Here is a 14,763-nt window from a genome sequence, read left to right as displayed (position 1 = left end):
TGTAGTTTTTGCTCAGCCAAGGCACATTTACAATCACGGACCCACAAACGCACAACGGTGAGTGTCGGTGTCGGAGTCGGGGCCGTGCTGGCAGGTGTCTCCGCGACTGAAAAACTAAACTGCAGCGGATTTGCTCTCGGCTCTGCGATTACACACAGAAAAGCTCAGACCGGACTTGATCTGACGGGGTGTTAAGAGCTCAGACTGTCTCACCCGAAGGGAAACTCAAAGGAAATTTGATAGGACGGTGTCAAGGAGGCGGCGACGCAAACTTCCAGGCATTTCACCTCCTATTTTGAAAATGCTGGTATCATCGGAAACGAGCGGAAGAATTAGTCCCGATACTTGAAGCTAATCATTTTTCCAGACTGGAGATTCCACTGGAGCACCTGATCTGATCCCGAAACTCCCTCCATCGTTTTTCTGCCTCCTGCTACAACGCCAGGATTCGACTTTCGCTTTGCTGGATCTTCCACGCAGAAAGAAAACGAGGCGAGGCCGCCACCCACCTGGACTCTCTCCGTCCCGGTGGTTGTCGGCGTTCCTGCGGAGGGTTCTGGTCTTGGTGGGAAGCTGCGGAGCCTGCTGGATGGAACCCAGCGTGGCCTTCTTGCCCTTCTTGCCCAGCTCCTTCTCCACCTCTATAACAAACACAAATCACGCGGTCAGACTTCTCATCCGCGGCTCGACACGGGCGAGTCCGGGTGGGCGGAGGAGAGCGGCGCCGACCGTCGGAGATGCTGGACTCCTGGAACATGGTCTCAAAGGCCTGGTGCGTCTCGGCAAACGACGGACGCTCCGAGGGGTTCCACCTCCAGCCTGGCAGGGAAGAGAGAAGGGAGAAGACGACGTCAGTCGACGGAGAGCGAGTCCAACGTGAGCCTCAGCTCGAAGCTGCGGTGACTCACAGGCGGTCATGAGCTCGTAGACTTTCTCCGGGCAGCCCTCCGGTCGGTCCATGCGGTAGTCCTTCTCCAGCAGCTCGTACACCTGAGACAGGTCGATGCCCGGGTAGGGCGACATGCCGTAGGTGGCGATCTCCCACAGCAGCACGCCAAACGCTGCGCGAGAACAAGAGGGAGAACGGCGAGGTTCCACGTTAGAATCGAGGAGAACCGCCGAATCGCTTGCTCCGTGCCGGCGGCCTCAGCCTCACCCCAGACGTCCGACTTGATGGAGAACTTGTTGTAGGCCAGGCTCTCCGGGGCCGTCCACTTGATGGGGAACTTGGCCCCGGCGTGAGCCGTGTAGGTGTCTCCAGTCATCAGCCTGCTGAGGCCGAAGTCGGCCACCTTGACCAGGTGGTTCTCCCCCACCAGACAGTTGCGGGCGGCTAAATCCCTGCGAGGGGGTGGAGGAGGTTAGAGGCGGAGTGAAAAGAACAAGTGCGAGATGTCTGAAACCACAACAACTGGTCGCCCGGGTCACCGTGGTGTAGAAGGGGTGAAGTTGAGGCAACTGGACTTGTTCTGGCAAGATCGCCAGAACAAGTCCAGTTGCCTCAACTTCACCCCTTCTACAACAACTGGTAGAGGGGGTTGGGGGGGGGAGAAAAACTGAGCTGAACAACTGAGCTGCCCGATCACAAGAGGCACCTTGTCCAGTTTAAATATTAAAATGAGTGTGTGGCAAATAGGAGAGACATAAATCATCTTTTCCTCCCCTCTCTGAAGGCCCCTGTTCAACATGCCAGAACAAACTAGCCGCGTTACAACATGGACCTGGCTTGTCTGCGAGGTCCGTCCCTCCTGCGGGAGCACGAGCTCAGACTCAGGGATGAAAAAAAGAAAAATGCAAAAGCTATTCAGGCGAGTCGCTTCGTAGCCCGACTCTCGGATTTTTGCAACTTCCATTACTGAAAACCAATAAACACACACACACACACACACACACACACCTGTGTATGAAGTTTTTTTTCTCCAGGTACTCCATGGCCGAGGAGATCTGTGTGGCCATGTGCAGCAGCACCACGGCGTTGACCTCCTCGCGGTTGCACTCCCTCAGGTAGTCCAGCAGGTTGCCGTGGGTCATGAACTCGGTGATGATGTAGAAGGGAGGCTCCCGCGTGCACACGCCTGTCCGGACACGTGGACACGAATGGACGGACGGATGAGGAGCGAGGTGAGCGACAGCCTCTCGCGGTCACAGCACCAGTTAGGTTTGACGCACGAGGTTCGACTTGGTTTTGCGTAAAAGAAAAAAAAAAAAAAAAAAAAAAACCAAGTAGGACTTACGCGTCAAACCTAGCAGGGGCGAAAAGAATAAAAAATGAAAAATAGAAGGAAGATTAATACCAAGCAGCTGGACCAGGTTGGGGTGTTTGATCTCCTTCATGACGGCGGCTTCCTTGAGAAACTCCTCCACCTCCATCGTGTCCTCCTGAGCAGGAAAAATTAGAGGGGGGGGGGGCATTCAATACACTGCAGTTGCATCCGATTGACAGCAGATGGAGGTATTACGCAACAAGGTGACTCATTTTTATTGACAGGGAGTTATTGTGCAATGACACTTGATCAAAAAATATCCTCACTGGATTGAATCTACATTGTCACGCAACTCTTTCCCCCCCGGTGAAGGTTAGGGTGAAACTGGGGATTTTGGTATCGATCTGATATTAAGTTGATACAGAGCGAGTACCAATACCGATACTTTACAGAATACTTTTGTGAATTTGCCTTTAATTAATTGATTACGACCATGGTAAAACACAGGACAAAGCTCTTAGGCGATTCAAAATGTTTTCCGAATCAACTAACGCTAAAACAAAAGTGTTTAATAGTATAAAAATAATATCAACAATATAAAGAAAATCAAACAGAATTGCGCAAAACCTAAATATCGCGATAAAAAGCTGGAAATGGAAACTTCTTCACAAAACTTCTCAAATATCGCTAAGCAGCTATCTGTGGAAAAACAACGGCCCTTTCTCTCGGCCAGCCGCTCACCTTCAGCGTCTTGACGGCCACCGTCAGGTTGTACTTCTTCCACACGCCCTCGTACACCTCGCCGTACTGGCCGCCGCCCAGCTTGTGCTTCATGGTGATGTCGGTGCGCTCCATCTCCCACTTGTCGTAGTTGGGCGACACGCCATAGATGGTGGGCTTGTTGCGCTTGGGCGCCGGGTAGTGCAGCGTGGTGATGAGGCCGTCGGCCACGGTGGAGTGGTGGTGCACCAGCTCGGCCAGCGTGTTGAAGCGGCTCTCCGACGACACGTACAGCTGAGCAGCCGCAGGAGGAAATGGTGGGGGATTTGTTTTACATAAAACACAAATAATCTGCAACACTTGATGGATTCCCCCCATCACTTGTATTTATTTTTCCATCTATTAAAACTGCCACTACTATTTCTTCTTACAGGCGCTCAGCAGATGTTAATTGCTGTTTCATTACAACGTTAAAAAAAAAAAAAAGTCTGATAACGTAGCGGTTTTACGACCACTAAAAAAAAAAAAATTTCTTCCAGATGTTGGCAACATGGATGAGCAGAGTTCAAATCTGCGTGATCGAACTGAGAAAGCAACAAATTCAGTTTGTAGAGCATCTATCTTTATGCTCTGGACACTGGCAGATTTTCAGGAAGACTTATGAGTTTTTTTTTTTATGAACTATAACACTTAATGTGAACCCGCTGCCATTAATTTTACATGAAATCTTCTATTATTGACCAAAAAAAACCCAAACAAATCTGTTTTATTCAGAGGATTTTTAGCCGTTTAGGGAGCTTTAAAAGGCCTGAGTCAGGAGAACAGCAGCAGCAGCAGCAGCAGCAGGAGGAGGCGGAGGAGGAGAGGACACTGGTCAGGGCTCAGTGGACACAGTCTTTTCCATTGTCCGCTTCTTACATAAGCCCCTGAAATGATTCGGCCTACAATCTGCGCTCAGTATTTCTTTACTTCTGAACGGGCTCTTTGAGCGAGCCGGAGAACTCAAGGAGGAGGTCGGGAGAGTGGTGGTGGTGGGGGTGGGGGTGGGGGGGGTTGGAACTAGAACAACCTTGAAAAGGCAAAAGAACTTTGTGATCTAAAGAGGATTTGGATCTTTCTTTTTTTTTTTCATACGCTTGGCTTCTCTGCTTTTTGACCACTCCAAGAACTCCAGGGAGACAAATATTTACAAACACAAAACCTGGCTTATTTAGGACAGTGTTAATCACAGGGAGAAGGGAAACAAAGCAGCAGCTGGGGGTGCGGGGGGAGGGGGGGAGGGCCGGTGGGGGGGAGGGGCGGCTGCTGAGGTAATCCTAAATTATGGGAGAAGTCGATCATACCAGACCCTTGAGTTATGGCTCAGTGGGAGGATGGAAAACAATATGAGATGAGGAGCCGCGCGCGCGTGTGTGTGTGTGTGTGTGTGTGTGTGTCTGTGCATGTGCGCATACTTGGCTGCATCTGTCTGTGCTAATGCATGTCTCAGCACAGGCGTCAGTGTCTGGCCCAGCCCGCGTCTGCAGGCCATTATGAGCGGCGCAGCGGTGGCTGGACGGATTCTTAGCATAGCTAGCGATCCTCGCGCTAGCTCACCTCGGTGAGGGGAGGGGGTGGGTGGGTGAGGGGGAGGGGGAGGGGAGGAGTGACGCAGCCAAAAAAGCACCAGCCTGGCAAACCCGCAGAGAAAAGACTCGGGACTCCACGTGTCACCAGCAATAGAACTACACAGCTCCGCTTGAGCTTTTTATAGTTTATTTTGTTCACTTTACAACTTTCAGATTTAGGATTTTCAGCAGCGGCGTTTCCATTACCCCTAGAATTGCGTAAAACATAAATATCCAAATAAAAGACTGGTCATGGAAAAACCTCTCAAATATCACTGAAAGGTTTTTACTCTCTTCATGAGGTGGATCGTCACATGTATCCATGTAGAGGTATATCACTTAAGTGTCACTGAAACACTTTTTTTCCCCGCATTTACACGTCAGCGGCCGTGGCGTACGGGGTCACGTGACCAGTTTGCTTCCAGTGAAAATGGCGCGCTGTGTTTGGACGGAGGAGCAGTGACGGCAACACGCTTGTCTAGCGTTTACGATTGCAAGTCTTTGAACTCTTGAGTTGCAGCTGATTGAAATTGATCAGGTTTCGACTTTGGATGACACAGATCCTGAAGCAGTGGTGATGTGACCAGGAAGCAATGGCGGCCCGTAAAAAGCCCCCAGACGAAGACGAAGAAGAAAGAAGGAAAGAAAGGAAGAAAAAAAAAAAAGGCAGGATGTCACGCAAGTCACTTAAAGAGATTCGCTTATGTTGCGTCGGCAGCTGTTCCGACAAAGAAGAACAAAGAATGGAAGTGAGGGTTTTCTCAGTGGAAAACACTCCACCCCCCCCCACCAACTTTAATCCATCATAGCAACTAGCCACAATAACAACAACCTGGCTGAGACAACAGAAACAACTGCGACTGGCCCGGATTCCAATTCTTCCTTCTTACTGAACCTTGTTTACGAACTCTTTCGGTACCCCCCCCCCGCCCCCTGACCCGAGCCTCACCTTGCCGTCGGGCGCCGTGTTGATGCGGTAGTGGTACACACGGCCCTCGTAGCGCAGCGAGATGGACCTCTGGCCGGGGCTGCTCTCGCTCTCGCGCACCAGGAAGCTGCCGTTGATGCCCGAGCTGAGCAGGTACTCGGCGGCGTTGCGCGACACGGGCCCGTGGTACCAGCTGTGCTTCTCCAGGCTGTTGACGGGGGTGATGTAGTTGGACGGCACCCAGCCCTGGCCATTCTTGGTCTGCGCCTCGCACCACTCGCCGTTGTGGTTGTAGCCCAGCACGCGCAGCTTCTCCCCTAAGACGGCGGCGGCGGAGAGTACAGGTCACCCAGGCATTGATTAATTCATTAATCGTTAGTTGATTACCTAACGATTAATTGATAAGCTGCGATTTTTCCTGAGAACCTAAATTTAACAATGAAAAATGTGTGAGAAACACATTATTTAACATTTTCGTTTTTGTTTAAAAGTAACTTGTTCTTGGTATAGAAGTATACGCCACGCCATTTAACAAAAAAACCTGTGTGAAAAATGTTCAATTCACTGCGACTAATTTGATTTAATCGATTACATTTCTTAATCGACAATTAATCAAGAATTGATTAATTGTTAACATTGCTTGTTGCTTTATAAAGTTACAGTGCATCTTTTTCTTTTTTTTTAGAGAGAGAGCGGCTCATCAGGCGGGTCTCCTGTATGCTTCCACATTCTTTTTTTTATTAAAAAACCGGCTGTAATGATTTGGAGCCTGCACAAGTATTTTCAAATGAGACATGCAGGAATTTGCAGCGTTTCTGCAGGTCGATTTAATCAGGAAAGCCGGCGCTTTTCTTTCGTTTCAATCCTACAGACTTTGGACGACTGCAAGGATTAAACCTTCAATCGCTCATTAAACTTGAGCTTGAATTCAACTAACTAACTAACGCCACGTTTTGGGCAAGTTATGCCATCTATCTTTCATAAAACAAAACAAAAACAACAACCAAACATTTTTGTTCTCTGGCTCTGATTAACATGAAGCGGAGACAGACACTCGGTTTATTCTGGCGCATCTGTTCTCCTCCCCCTCTTCCTTCCTCTGTTTGTCTGTGTGATCCATCTGCGGCGCTGTTTTACAGTCGCTTCGCAGGAAGAAAACAACCCACATGTGAGGCCGCCGTCACCGTCAGGAAGCGAGAGTCAGACGGGAACGCAAAGGGAGGAGGCGGAGGAGGAGGTTGAATCGGAACCTCAGCGGCCCTCTCCATATTTCAGTTTGCTTCGCCTCGCGCTTACCTTTGGTGATGCTGAGCGTGTTGTCGCCACTGGCCACAAAGTCGTAGAGCGCCACAAACAGGTTGCTGTCATTCTCGCTGGGTCCGGCCAACAGGTTCTCCTTGGAGTTCCAGCGGGCCGCTTCGGTCAGGCCCTGACTCTCGGCGTCCGGTTTCTGAAGAGCTTCTGCGGAGACGGAGAGGGGAGAGAGGGATTTGTGCAATGGGAAGGCTCGCGGGGCAGCACAAGAAGGGAAGGGAGCCGAGCGGCCGTGCGTTAGCCACAGGGCCCGTAGAATCCAAGATGGCGGTCCATTCATTTCAATGTAGTTGCTCGCACAGCACATACACACTGGAAAGTCCCATAGAGCATTTGCTTTTTGGGCCCATGGGATTTTTTTTGCTGCAGTACCTTAAGTGGCCACTGGTTCTTATACTACATCCATGGTTTGGCATTGATTGGATTTGAAACCTCGACTTCTTCTACGTCTCGTTGCAGCTATTTTACGTAGTCATCACTTATGCTGCCATCTGCTGGTCCAATCTCAACACAACTACTGTTGGAACGCACTCTTTTTTTTTTTGTTGGGGTGGGGGCAACTTTCAAAAGATTCCCTTTCTACTTCCCTTCCACCCGAAACAGCCGAACACAGGTCGGATGATTCAGCAACACTCCCCCCTCCCTCCCCCCTCTCTCTCCCCTCAATTCGCTCGGCCACTTAAAATTCTTACGCGTCGCCTTCAAACGAGTCTCGCGCTAAGCAGCGGGCCCTCTCAGCTGTGACTCCAAACGTGGGATTAGAGCAATAAACCCGACCATGTGACCTGCTGTGTCGTCGCTCTCCGCTTCCTGACTTTTCATTTCCCGGATTATCCTCCCCCACGCTCCCACTCCCCAGGCCCCCCCCCCCCGGCTCAGCTTTCATTTTCTGGAATACCTGGACGGCCGGCGCACACTGGACCGTGAGAACGTGTCCCAGCATGACGAGAGGGTAAAAATATGTTTAAAAGGAGAGACGGAGGAAAAAGGACAGAGGAAAAACAAAAAGTGATGCGCTCACATTTGCAGGTATTGAGCCGCATTTCAAAAAAGCTTCACCTCGCTGTTAGGTTAATTACAGGCAAACGCCGGATTGCAGCAATTTTCAGAGCCGTAAAACTGCTGGAAGGATTGCACAATGGAGAGAATGTTTCAAAAAAAAAAGGAAAAAGAAAAGACAAGGCAGGAGTTTAAACTGCACATTGGGGACCAAACATGAGGCTCATTGTGCGGCAGCTCAGCTGTCGCGGCACATGTTGGAGAGGCATCTTACATTTCATTCCTCCGCCGCCGCTGCCTCGCAAAAAAAACACCCACAGACGCCCAGCAGAGACAAGCAGGCTGGAGCGGTTCACCTTCCGCCGGGGAATGAGGCAAACGGTGTCGGTGTCACGAGGGCGGACGACAGTCGAGGCAGGAAACCAGGGCAGAGCTTGACGGCTTCGTCCTCAAAAGTCAAAGCCGAAGCCAGAACGAGGATGAAAAGTCCTGGTTGAAGTCCGTTTTGCCAATGCGGAAAGTCAAAATGTGGCACACAAAGAAAGTCGACGCGACTGTCACGGTGCTACTTTAGCAAATTAGCAACAGTAGCGCCGTTTCCATTACAGTTTTTTGCAAAATAAAAGCAATTTTTCTAAAAATTTCGACAAAGTACAATTGCGCATGAGTCGTCATTCTCATAAAATCTCGTCTCACGAGACCAAACTTACCAAGAATATTTCTGCGATAAATCATCATTTCAATGTTGTGTGCTGTCAAGAATGGTTGTTCCATTTTTCTCTTTGATTACTTGTAAAAAATATTCAGTCTCCTTCTACTTACAAATAAAGTACGCCCTTATCATTGCGATAAAGTTTGGTTTTGCGCAATTCTAGGGATAACGGAAACGCAGCTGGTGTCTGCGGAGCCACTACGGCGAGAAAACCAAAAATAAATACAATCCCTCCTTTCAAATTGAAAATTTGTCTAAGAAAATTTGTCTGCTGCCTTTGTTGCAAACACTGTTTGCCCAAAAGAAAGACGCCAAACCTCAGCCGACAGCCACGCACACTCGCACCATCTGTTAGACCAAAACTATTAAAATCCAGCACGACAAATCACTTTGTTGGTTACCGTTGAGCCACTAATCGATCGCCGCCTCCAGCCAAGATCCACTGCACTGACAATTTAGGCTAGAGCGCCACTAATTACTTGCAGTCGGCCTGCAAATGGAAAACACACCGACGAAAACAGACGTGCTAAATACATAGAGCGAAACAAATCCAAACATTTGATGAATATCAGGACGAGGGCCAAGCGACGTGATGGATCACGTTCAACCGAATGACAAAGGTGGCAAAGGTCTCGGACCTCATTTGCAAAAATCTGACATTTTTCATCTGGCAATCAGGAATCCTGAGTTTTAAAAAAAAAATGGAGAGGGAGAAAAAGGATTTGTACAGACCAGAAAAGACAAAGACGAGCTGATTGAAGAACTAACTAGCCTGTTCATTTTTCAAAGTCGGCCAAGAAATGAGGTTTTAATTTCTGCATGTGTGATAAACTGAAGGGTTGTCTTTAATTCCCATTCCCCTTCCAGGGAGTCTCGGCCCTTTTCAGCCACAAAGTTCCTGCCAGCCTGTGCCTTTTGCTCCGTTTGCTGCACATCTACCTCTTGACGAAGGCCAGCGTTCTGCTCAGACTTGTTCTCACTCAGTTTCAGACTGGACAGCCAGTCAATGCGGTTTAAATGCTAATGGAGTATCAACCCAGTAGGACTCTGAGATCTGTCGACTCAGGTCAGACAGTGATTGGATCCGTCCGTGATGCAGACGGCGTTGTGTATTCTTAACGGTGGCTGTCAAACAACAAGTAACCGACTTTGGACTTCAGCCTAACATCCCAGCTTGGTCCTCCCTCCACAGCACGGAGAGTCTCCCATTACCGTCGCTCCAAAATACACAAAACAGGTAAAAAAAAAAAAAAAACAAGGAGTGGAGTTGTACAACAGATGTGTTTTGGCTTCAGTCGAGTCCAGAGATCAAGTAAGAAAAAAGGGCCAAACTTGAGGTGCTGACCGATCGGGCCAGATGTCCACAGTTTGTCCAGGGTATAAAGTGCGTGGGCAGCCAATTCCGGCTGCTCGTGCCACACATGTTGACTTTACAGGCCAGAGCTCAGCAGAGCAGTGACACGGACGGAGGTGACGGCACCAGTTTGCAGAGGGGAGAAAATAAACGACCGAAAAGCTAGGAAGAATCTTTCAAGACAGAAAAAAAAAAGAAAAAGAAAAAGCTCGGCCGTGTTGCCGAGATGACACTAAAAATGATTAAATGTCGATGGAATTCGCCGCCGTGACTGCACTGCTATGAACAACGGGAAGGCGTCCAAACGCACACTGACGCAAGACAGACCTTCCTCCAAAAAACAGACTTTGACTTAGCAGGGAAAAAAAGAAAAGAAAGGAAAGAAAAAAAGAGAAGGGGGCTGGCTCCACTCAGTCCCGGCGATCAAGTATCAGAGCCGCTCGCTGGTTCTGATTCCATTCCTTGACTTGTTGCAATTTTTCTTCAACGCTGCAACGAGCTGATTTACGCTTCAGATGGAAAGAAAAAGCAACAAGCAACAAGCAACGAGTCGGGTCTGAAAGGCGGCCGGTGCGAAAGCAAAGCGACGACTCCATGCCGCATCTGCAACTCGACTTGCGTGCAGAGAGTTGGAAAACATCACGATGGTGGTGGTGGTGGTGGTGGTGGTGATGAGATAACACGTCGACGAAAGAGAAAACTCAAAGCGGGGCAAAAAAAAAAAGCAGAAGATGAGACGAGTGATTCGCAACAGCGACTTCATCGCGGTCATCGCACCGGCACTATTTACACTGCTGTGCGTGTGTGCAATTCCCGGAGCCCCTTGATGTCTCTTCAACATCAATCAATTACCACGGCTGGATGCCGCAGACGCCACGCCGCCGTTCTTCGAGCGGCCCAGCGAGCCTCTTTTGGACGTGGCACACAAATCCATTAGCCGCCGCCGCGACCCCGAGCGCTCTGATTGGGACGTGCGCGTAACGAGAACAGCATGTGAGGACGCACACGTTTCCTTTTTTTTTGGCTTTTTTTTTTTTTATTGTTATTTACTGCCATAGCCGGCAAAGGACATGGAGAGAGGGAGGGAGAGAGGGAGGGAGAGAGAGAGGAAGAGGCCGAGATTGAGCCCCTCCACTCATAAACAAGAGTCAAGTGGGACGCGGCCAGGAGTCAGATTTCCTTGTATTCTCTCTGCCGTCTCTCTTCCTTTTTTTTCAATTCTTTCCTCCTGGCCGAGCCAGCCAGTCTGGCTTGCCTCTCTCGCTCTCTCTCTCTCTCTCTCGCTCGCTCGCCCTCCCTCCCTCTGCTTTCCACTCCCCCATTCTTCTGTTTCCACAGTGAGCAAATTACCGTCGAGCCGTCACCGTTGCAAGCAGCTCATCTTTTTAACCCCCCGTCCCGGCGTCCCCACTGAAATTCCTGCACTTCTCAACCTCCCCCCCAAAACAAAACAATCCAAAAACAACAAACAAAAAAAAAGCCAAAACAATCTTCACTCGAGGTGCCACAAACTTCCACTCACCTTCCAAGTAGCAGCTGGAGGAGGACGAGAGCCCTTTCTTAGATTTGCACCCCACCAATTTCAGGCAGATCTCCAACATTTTCATTTGCTTGTCGTTCACCCCCCCCTCCCCCACTTCCCCGGCTGAAAAAACAAAAAAAGACCTTCTTTCAACTCGGAGGCGCCTCCGGCAGTGTTTCCGCCTCTCACATGTGTCCGGAGGTGCAAAGAGCGCTCGAGGCTCGACTCAGGATAAATAAAAAAAGTAGAAAAATTGTAAAAAATAAATAAATAAATAAATAAAATAACCCAAGCGGTTGTGGGTCTCCGGTTTGCTGTGAATCCTCCCTCCTCCGGTCCGCTGGCCGGCAAACGGCGTCAACTTTCTATCGGAGCGGCTCCATGTTTTTCCTCTTTCTTCTCCCTCCCCCTTTCCAGGGCTTCAGCTCAGCTCCGCTTTTCCAGGCTGCGGCAGACACCTCCAGACGCCGCCGCCTCGAGAAGGAAGAAAGGACGACCCAAAGTAAAAAGTAAAGTCTCCCGAGCGACCGGCTCAGTGGAGTGGGCGGCCGGGCCGTGGGAGCGCTGCTGCCATCGCCGTGTCCTGTCCCTCTGAACCCCCCCCTGAGTGTGGCGAGCGGCTGCAGCGAGCGGGGATCCGAGGAGGATCGCAGTCCGGGACGACTCGTGCTCCAGCTGCCAACAAAGGGCCTCTTTCAGGCTCGGCCCCGCTGCTGCACCCGATGACATCAGCTGAGCCCTCCCACCTCCAGCATGAGGCACACACACACACACACACACACACACACACACACACACACACACACACACACACACACACACACACACACACACACACACACACACACACACACACACACACACACACACACACACACACACACACACACACACGAGGAGAAAACAAACAAATACCGCTCCATCATTTTTTCTTTTTCCTTGTTTTTTCTCGGACAAAATCTGACAGAAAAGCCGCAGAGGCCTGGTTGGTTGAACAGTGAGCGACGTTCAGATGGGGCAGAGTTCTTTCCATCTGCTAAAGTCATGAAGCGATTAGTGGAAGAACCTCCTCCTAAAACCCCCACAGACGGCTTGTTTTTTTTTACCTTCCTCCCTTATTCAAAAATATGATTCTTCCTCTTATCACGTCTACGACTAATAGGGCCGAATGTTCAAACTCCAAATCAACCGGCAGCATGGCACATCGGAAGTCTGTGGGATTTCTATCCAATCAAAACAATTCTGGGACCACAGTAAAGTCACAGTAAAATATTTTTCAAAAATGCAACCAGTGAGGGGGAAAAAAAGAATTTTGTTACTATTTATTAAAAAACAATTTACAAAGCTACTTTGGTCTTTTCCCAAGTCTGACAGGTAGGAAACTGTGCAGTGTGTGTGTGTGTGTGTGTGTGTCAGGCCACGGGGCTGTTAAATCAAAGACAGGCTGAGTAAGAGGACATGACGAGCACAAACAGACGTTCCTGCATGGATTCAGAGTGACACGGACGGAAAAAAACAAGCAAAAGCCATCAGAGCAGCTACTGCTGTGATAGGCTGAGGTCCCATTGCAATAATTAAAAAGCTCTCGAGTAACTTTTCAAACGGGCCGCATTCATCATCACACACCGTGAGCCGACGGTGAGCCCGACTGAAGGGGGATATTTTCAGGTCTCCACTTCCACTCCAGTCCACGGTGCTTTGTGTCTGCTTGATTGCCTCACAGGTTCCCGACACCCCCTGCATACTTGTAGCTGTGGGTAATCACGAAGGGCCGGAATTCCAAGGATTGGGTTCGGAGGGGGGGATTTAAGAGCGTCCGCGACGATGGAAAACGCAGCCAGCAGAGCGTCGAGCGAGAGGTGGTGGAGTGGAAGGCGAGGTCACCGGTTGGACGGAATGGCGTCGCAGAAAAAAATATTTCAGGTTCGTCAATCGTCAATTAAAGGTGTTCGGGGGTTGCGTCCGCCCTTAACGTAGACTTGTTCAGCTACTAAGCAGGTTAGCGCGTTGACAGCCGAGGATTATTTACCACTGGGAACTCGTGCGTGTTGCTAAGGCAGTAAGAACGGCGAGAGAGGCAGAAGCTGCGTTTCCAAAATAAAAGCAATATTTTTAACATTGCTAGAAAGCACAATTGCGATTTTGCAGGTGCTCCAATGGTGTGACGTACATAAGCCGTAATTCTCGGAAAAATCTCGTAGCCGTTTGCTGTCTTGTGACCATGTATATCATGTCTGCTGGTGCGGAAATGCGGGAAAAAAAGTGTTTCCAGACATTTTTGCGACATACCTCGAAGTCGACACGTCTGAAAAAGCACCTCATGAGAGGTTTCTCAAAGAGTCCATGATCAGTTTTTTTTTATTGTGTTTAATGTTTTCAAGTTCGATATATTGTTGACAACTGTCTTCACGAGACACAATGTGTGCAACAGTCACCTTAACAAGGCCACTGGCGTTACTTTTGGACATTCTGGCAACACAGTATTGTATAGTTTCTTTCTCTGAAATTGTCTCCCTTCCTATTTTTCCTCTTTATCCAGATGCCAAAATTACAGTGGAGGTAAATACACGCTTTCTTCCGACTTCACCTGGTCGCACCCGAAGATTACGCAACAAACATCCTCTCTTCACGCCTTATTACTGCCCGCTCATCCGTTGGATGTGGGCACCGATGGCTTTTTGGGTTTTTTTTTTTATTTTTTTTTTACAGAATCTACATGTATGCTAGCGCACGCCTGAGCTTCAGCATGTTTTTTTTGGGGGGGGGGGTTTGTAGTATTTTTTAAATTTTTTATGATATGACTTCAACTTAAACAACGCTGAATTTCCACCTCTTCCTCGTTAAGAAAAGAGCAGCGGCTTCCTGCAACTGCGGCCAGTTAATTGGCCATTCTAAAGAGTCATGAAGGAGAGGGATGGGGGTGGGGGCGGGGGTTGGGGGGCGAGTGGAAGAGACGGAGGGCCGTAAAAAAGCAAAGCAGGAGGAAAAAGGTTGCAGATGGAGAAACACCAACCAAGCACATTGTTTGGACGTGAGCTCACAGGAGAATCACTCGCTGCTAATAATAATGATGACGACGATAATAACGATAGGAGGCGTGCATGCTAACGGTTAGATGACATACATCCGGCCCCGCGAGGTGGCCATTGGCTTTGGGGCCTTGTTCTTTCCTGCTCGTACAACTGCCGGTTGTCTCTCGCGGCGTTCAGTCTCCCGCAAGCGGCGGCGCAGGAAGCAGGAAGTCTTTTTAGGCTCGGTGAAAGTCGATGATTGCCACTAAAAAACACCAGCGCGGCACACTGCATTTTATGGCAGGTTTGCAGAATGACGAGGATGATAAGTAGCCGGTAAAGACATTCGCAAAGGCACACTTCCTGGGGACCATTTGCTGAAATTCAGTGTT

General features: G+C 49.4%; 1 protein-coding gene across 2 annotated transcripts in view; it reads right to left on the bottom strand.

The window, feature by feature from the left end:
* Positions 1 to 14,763, bottom strand: part of abl1 (c-abl oncogene 1, non-receptor tyrosine kinase) — a 28,094-nt gene that overhangs the window by 3,534 nt on the left and 9,797 nt on the right. The window contains exons 1-10 of one of the 2 annotated variants that reach the window (XM_076044995.1): positions 11,361 to 12,068; positions 6,756 to 6,920; positions 5,481 to 5,776; positions 2,946 to 3,218; positions 2,295 to 2,379; positions 1,898 to 2,075; positions 1,157 to 1,341; positions 909 to 1,061; positions 730 to 819; positions 510 to 641 (exon numbers count right to left, since the gene is read on the bottom strand). In XM_076044995.1, coding sequence (XP_075901110.1) covers positions 510 to 641; positions 730 to 819; positions 909 to 1,061; positions 1,157 to 1,341; positions 1,898 to 2,075; positions 2,295 to 2,379; positions 2,946 to 3,218; positions 5,481 to 5,776; positions 6,756 to 6,920; positions 11,361 to 11,445 — 1,642 coding nt within the window. In that variant the 5' untranslated portion in view covers positions 11,446 to 12,068. Of the gene's footprint in view, positions 1 to 509; positions 642 to 729; positions 820 to 908; positions 1,062 to 1,156; positions 1,342 to 1,897; positions 2,076 to 2,294; positions 2,380 to 2,945; positions 3,219 to 5,480; positions 5,777 to 6,755; positions 6,921 to 11,360; positions 12,069 to 14,763 lie in introns of those variants that run through there. The other variant, XM_076044994.1, reaches the window with a different exon arrangement.

The sequence above is a fragment of the Nelusetta ayraudi genome, unplaced genomic scaffold, assembly GCF_046127955.1.
Source record: "Nelusetta ayraudi isolate G7.1 ecotype Tasmania unplaced genomic scaffold, CSIRO-AGI_Nayr_v1 ptg000083l, whole genome shotgun sequence".
Classification (NCBI taxonomy): Eukaryota; Metazoa; Chordata; class Actinopteri; order Tetraodontiformes; family Monacanthidae; genus Nelusetta; species Nelusetta ayraudi.
Note: the sequence above shows the minus strand (reverse complement) of the source record. Positions and strands in the feature narration are given on the sequence as shown.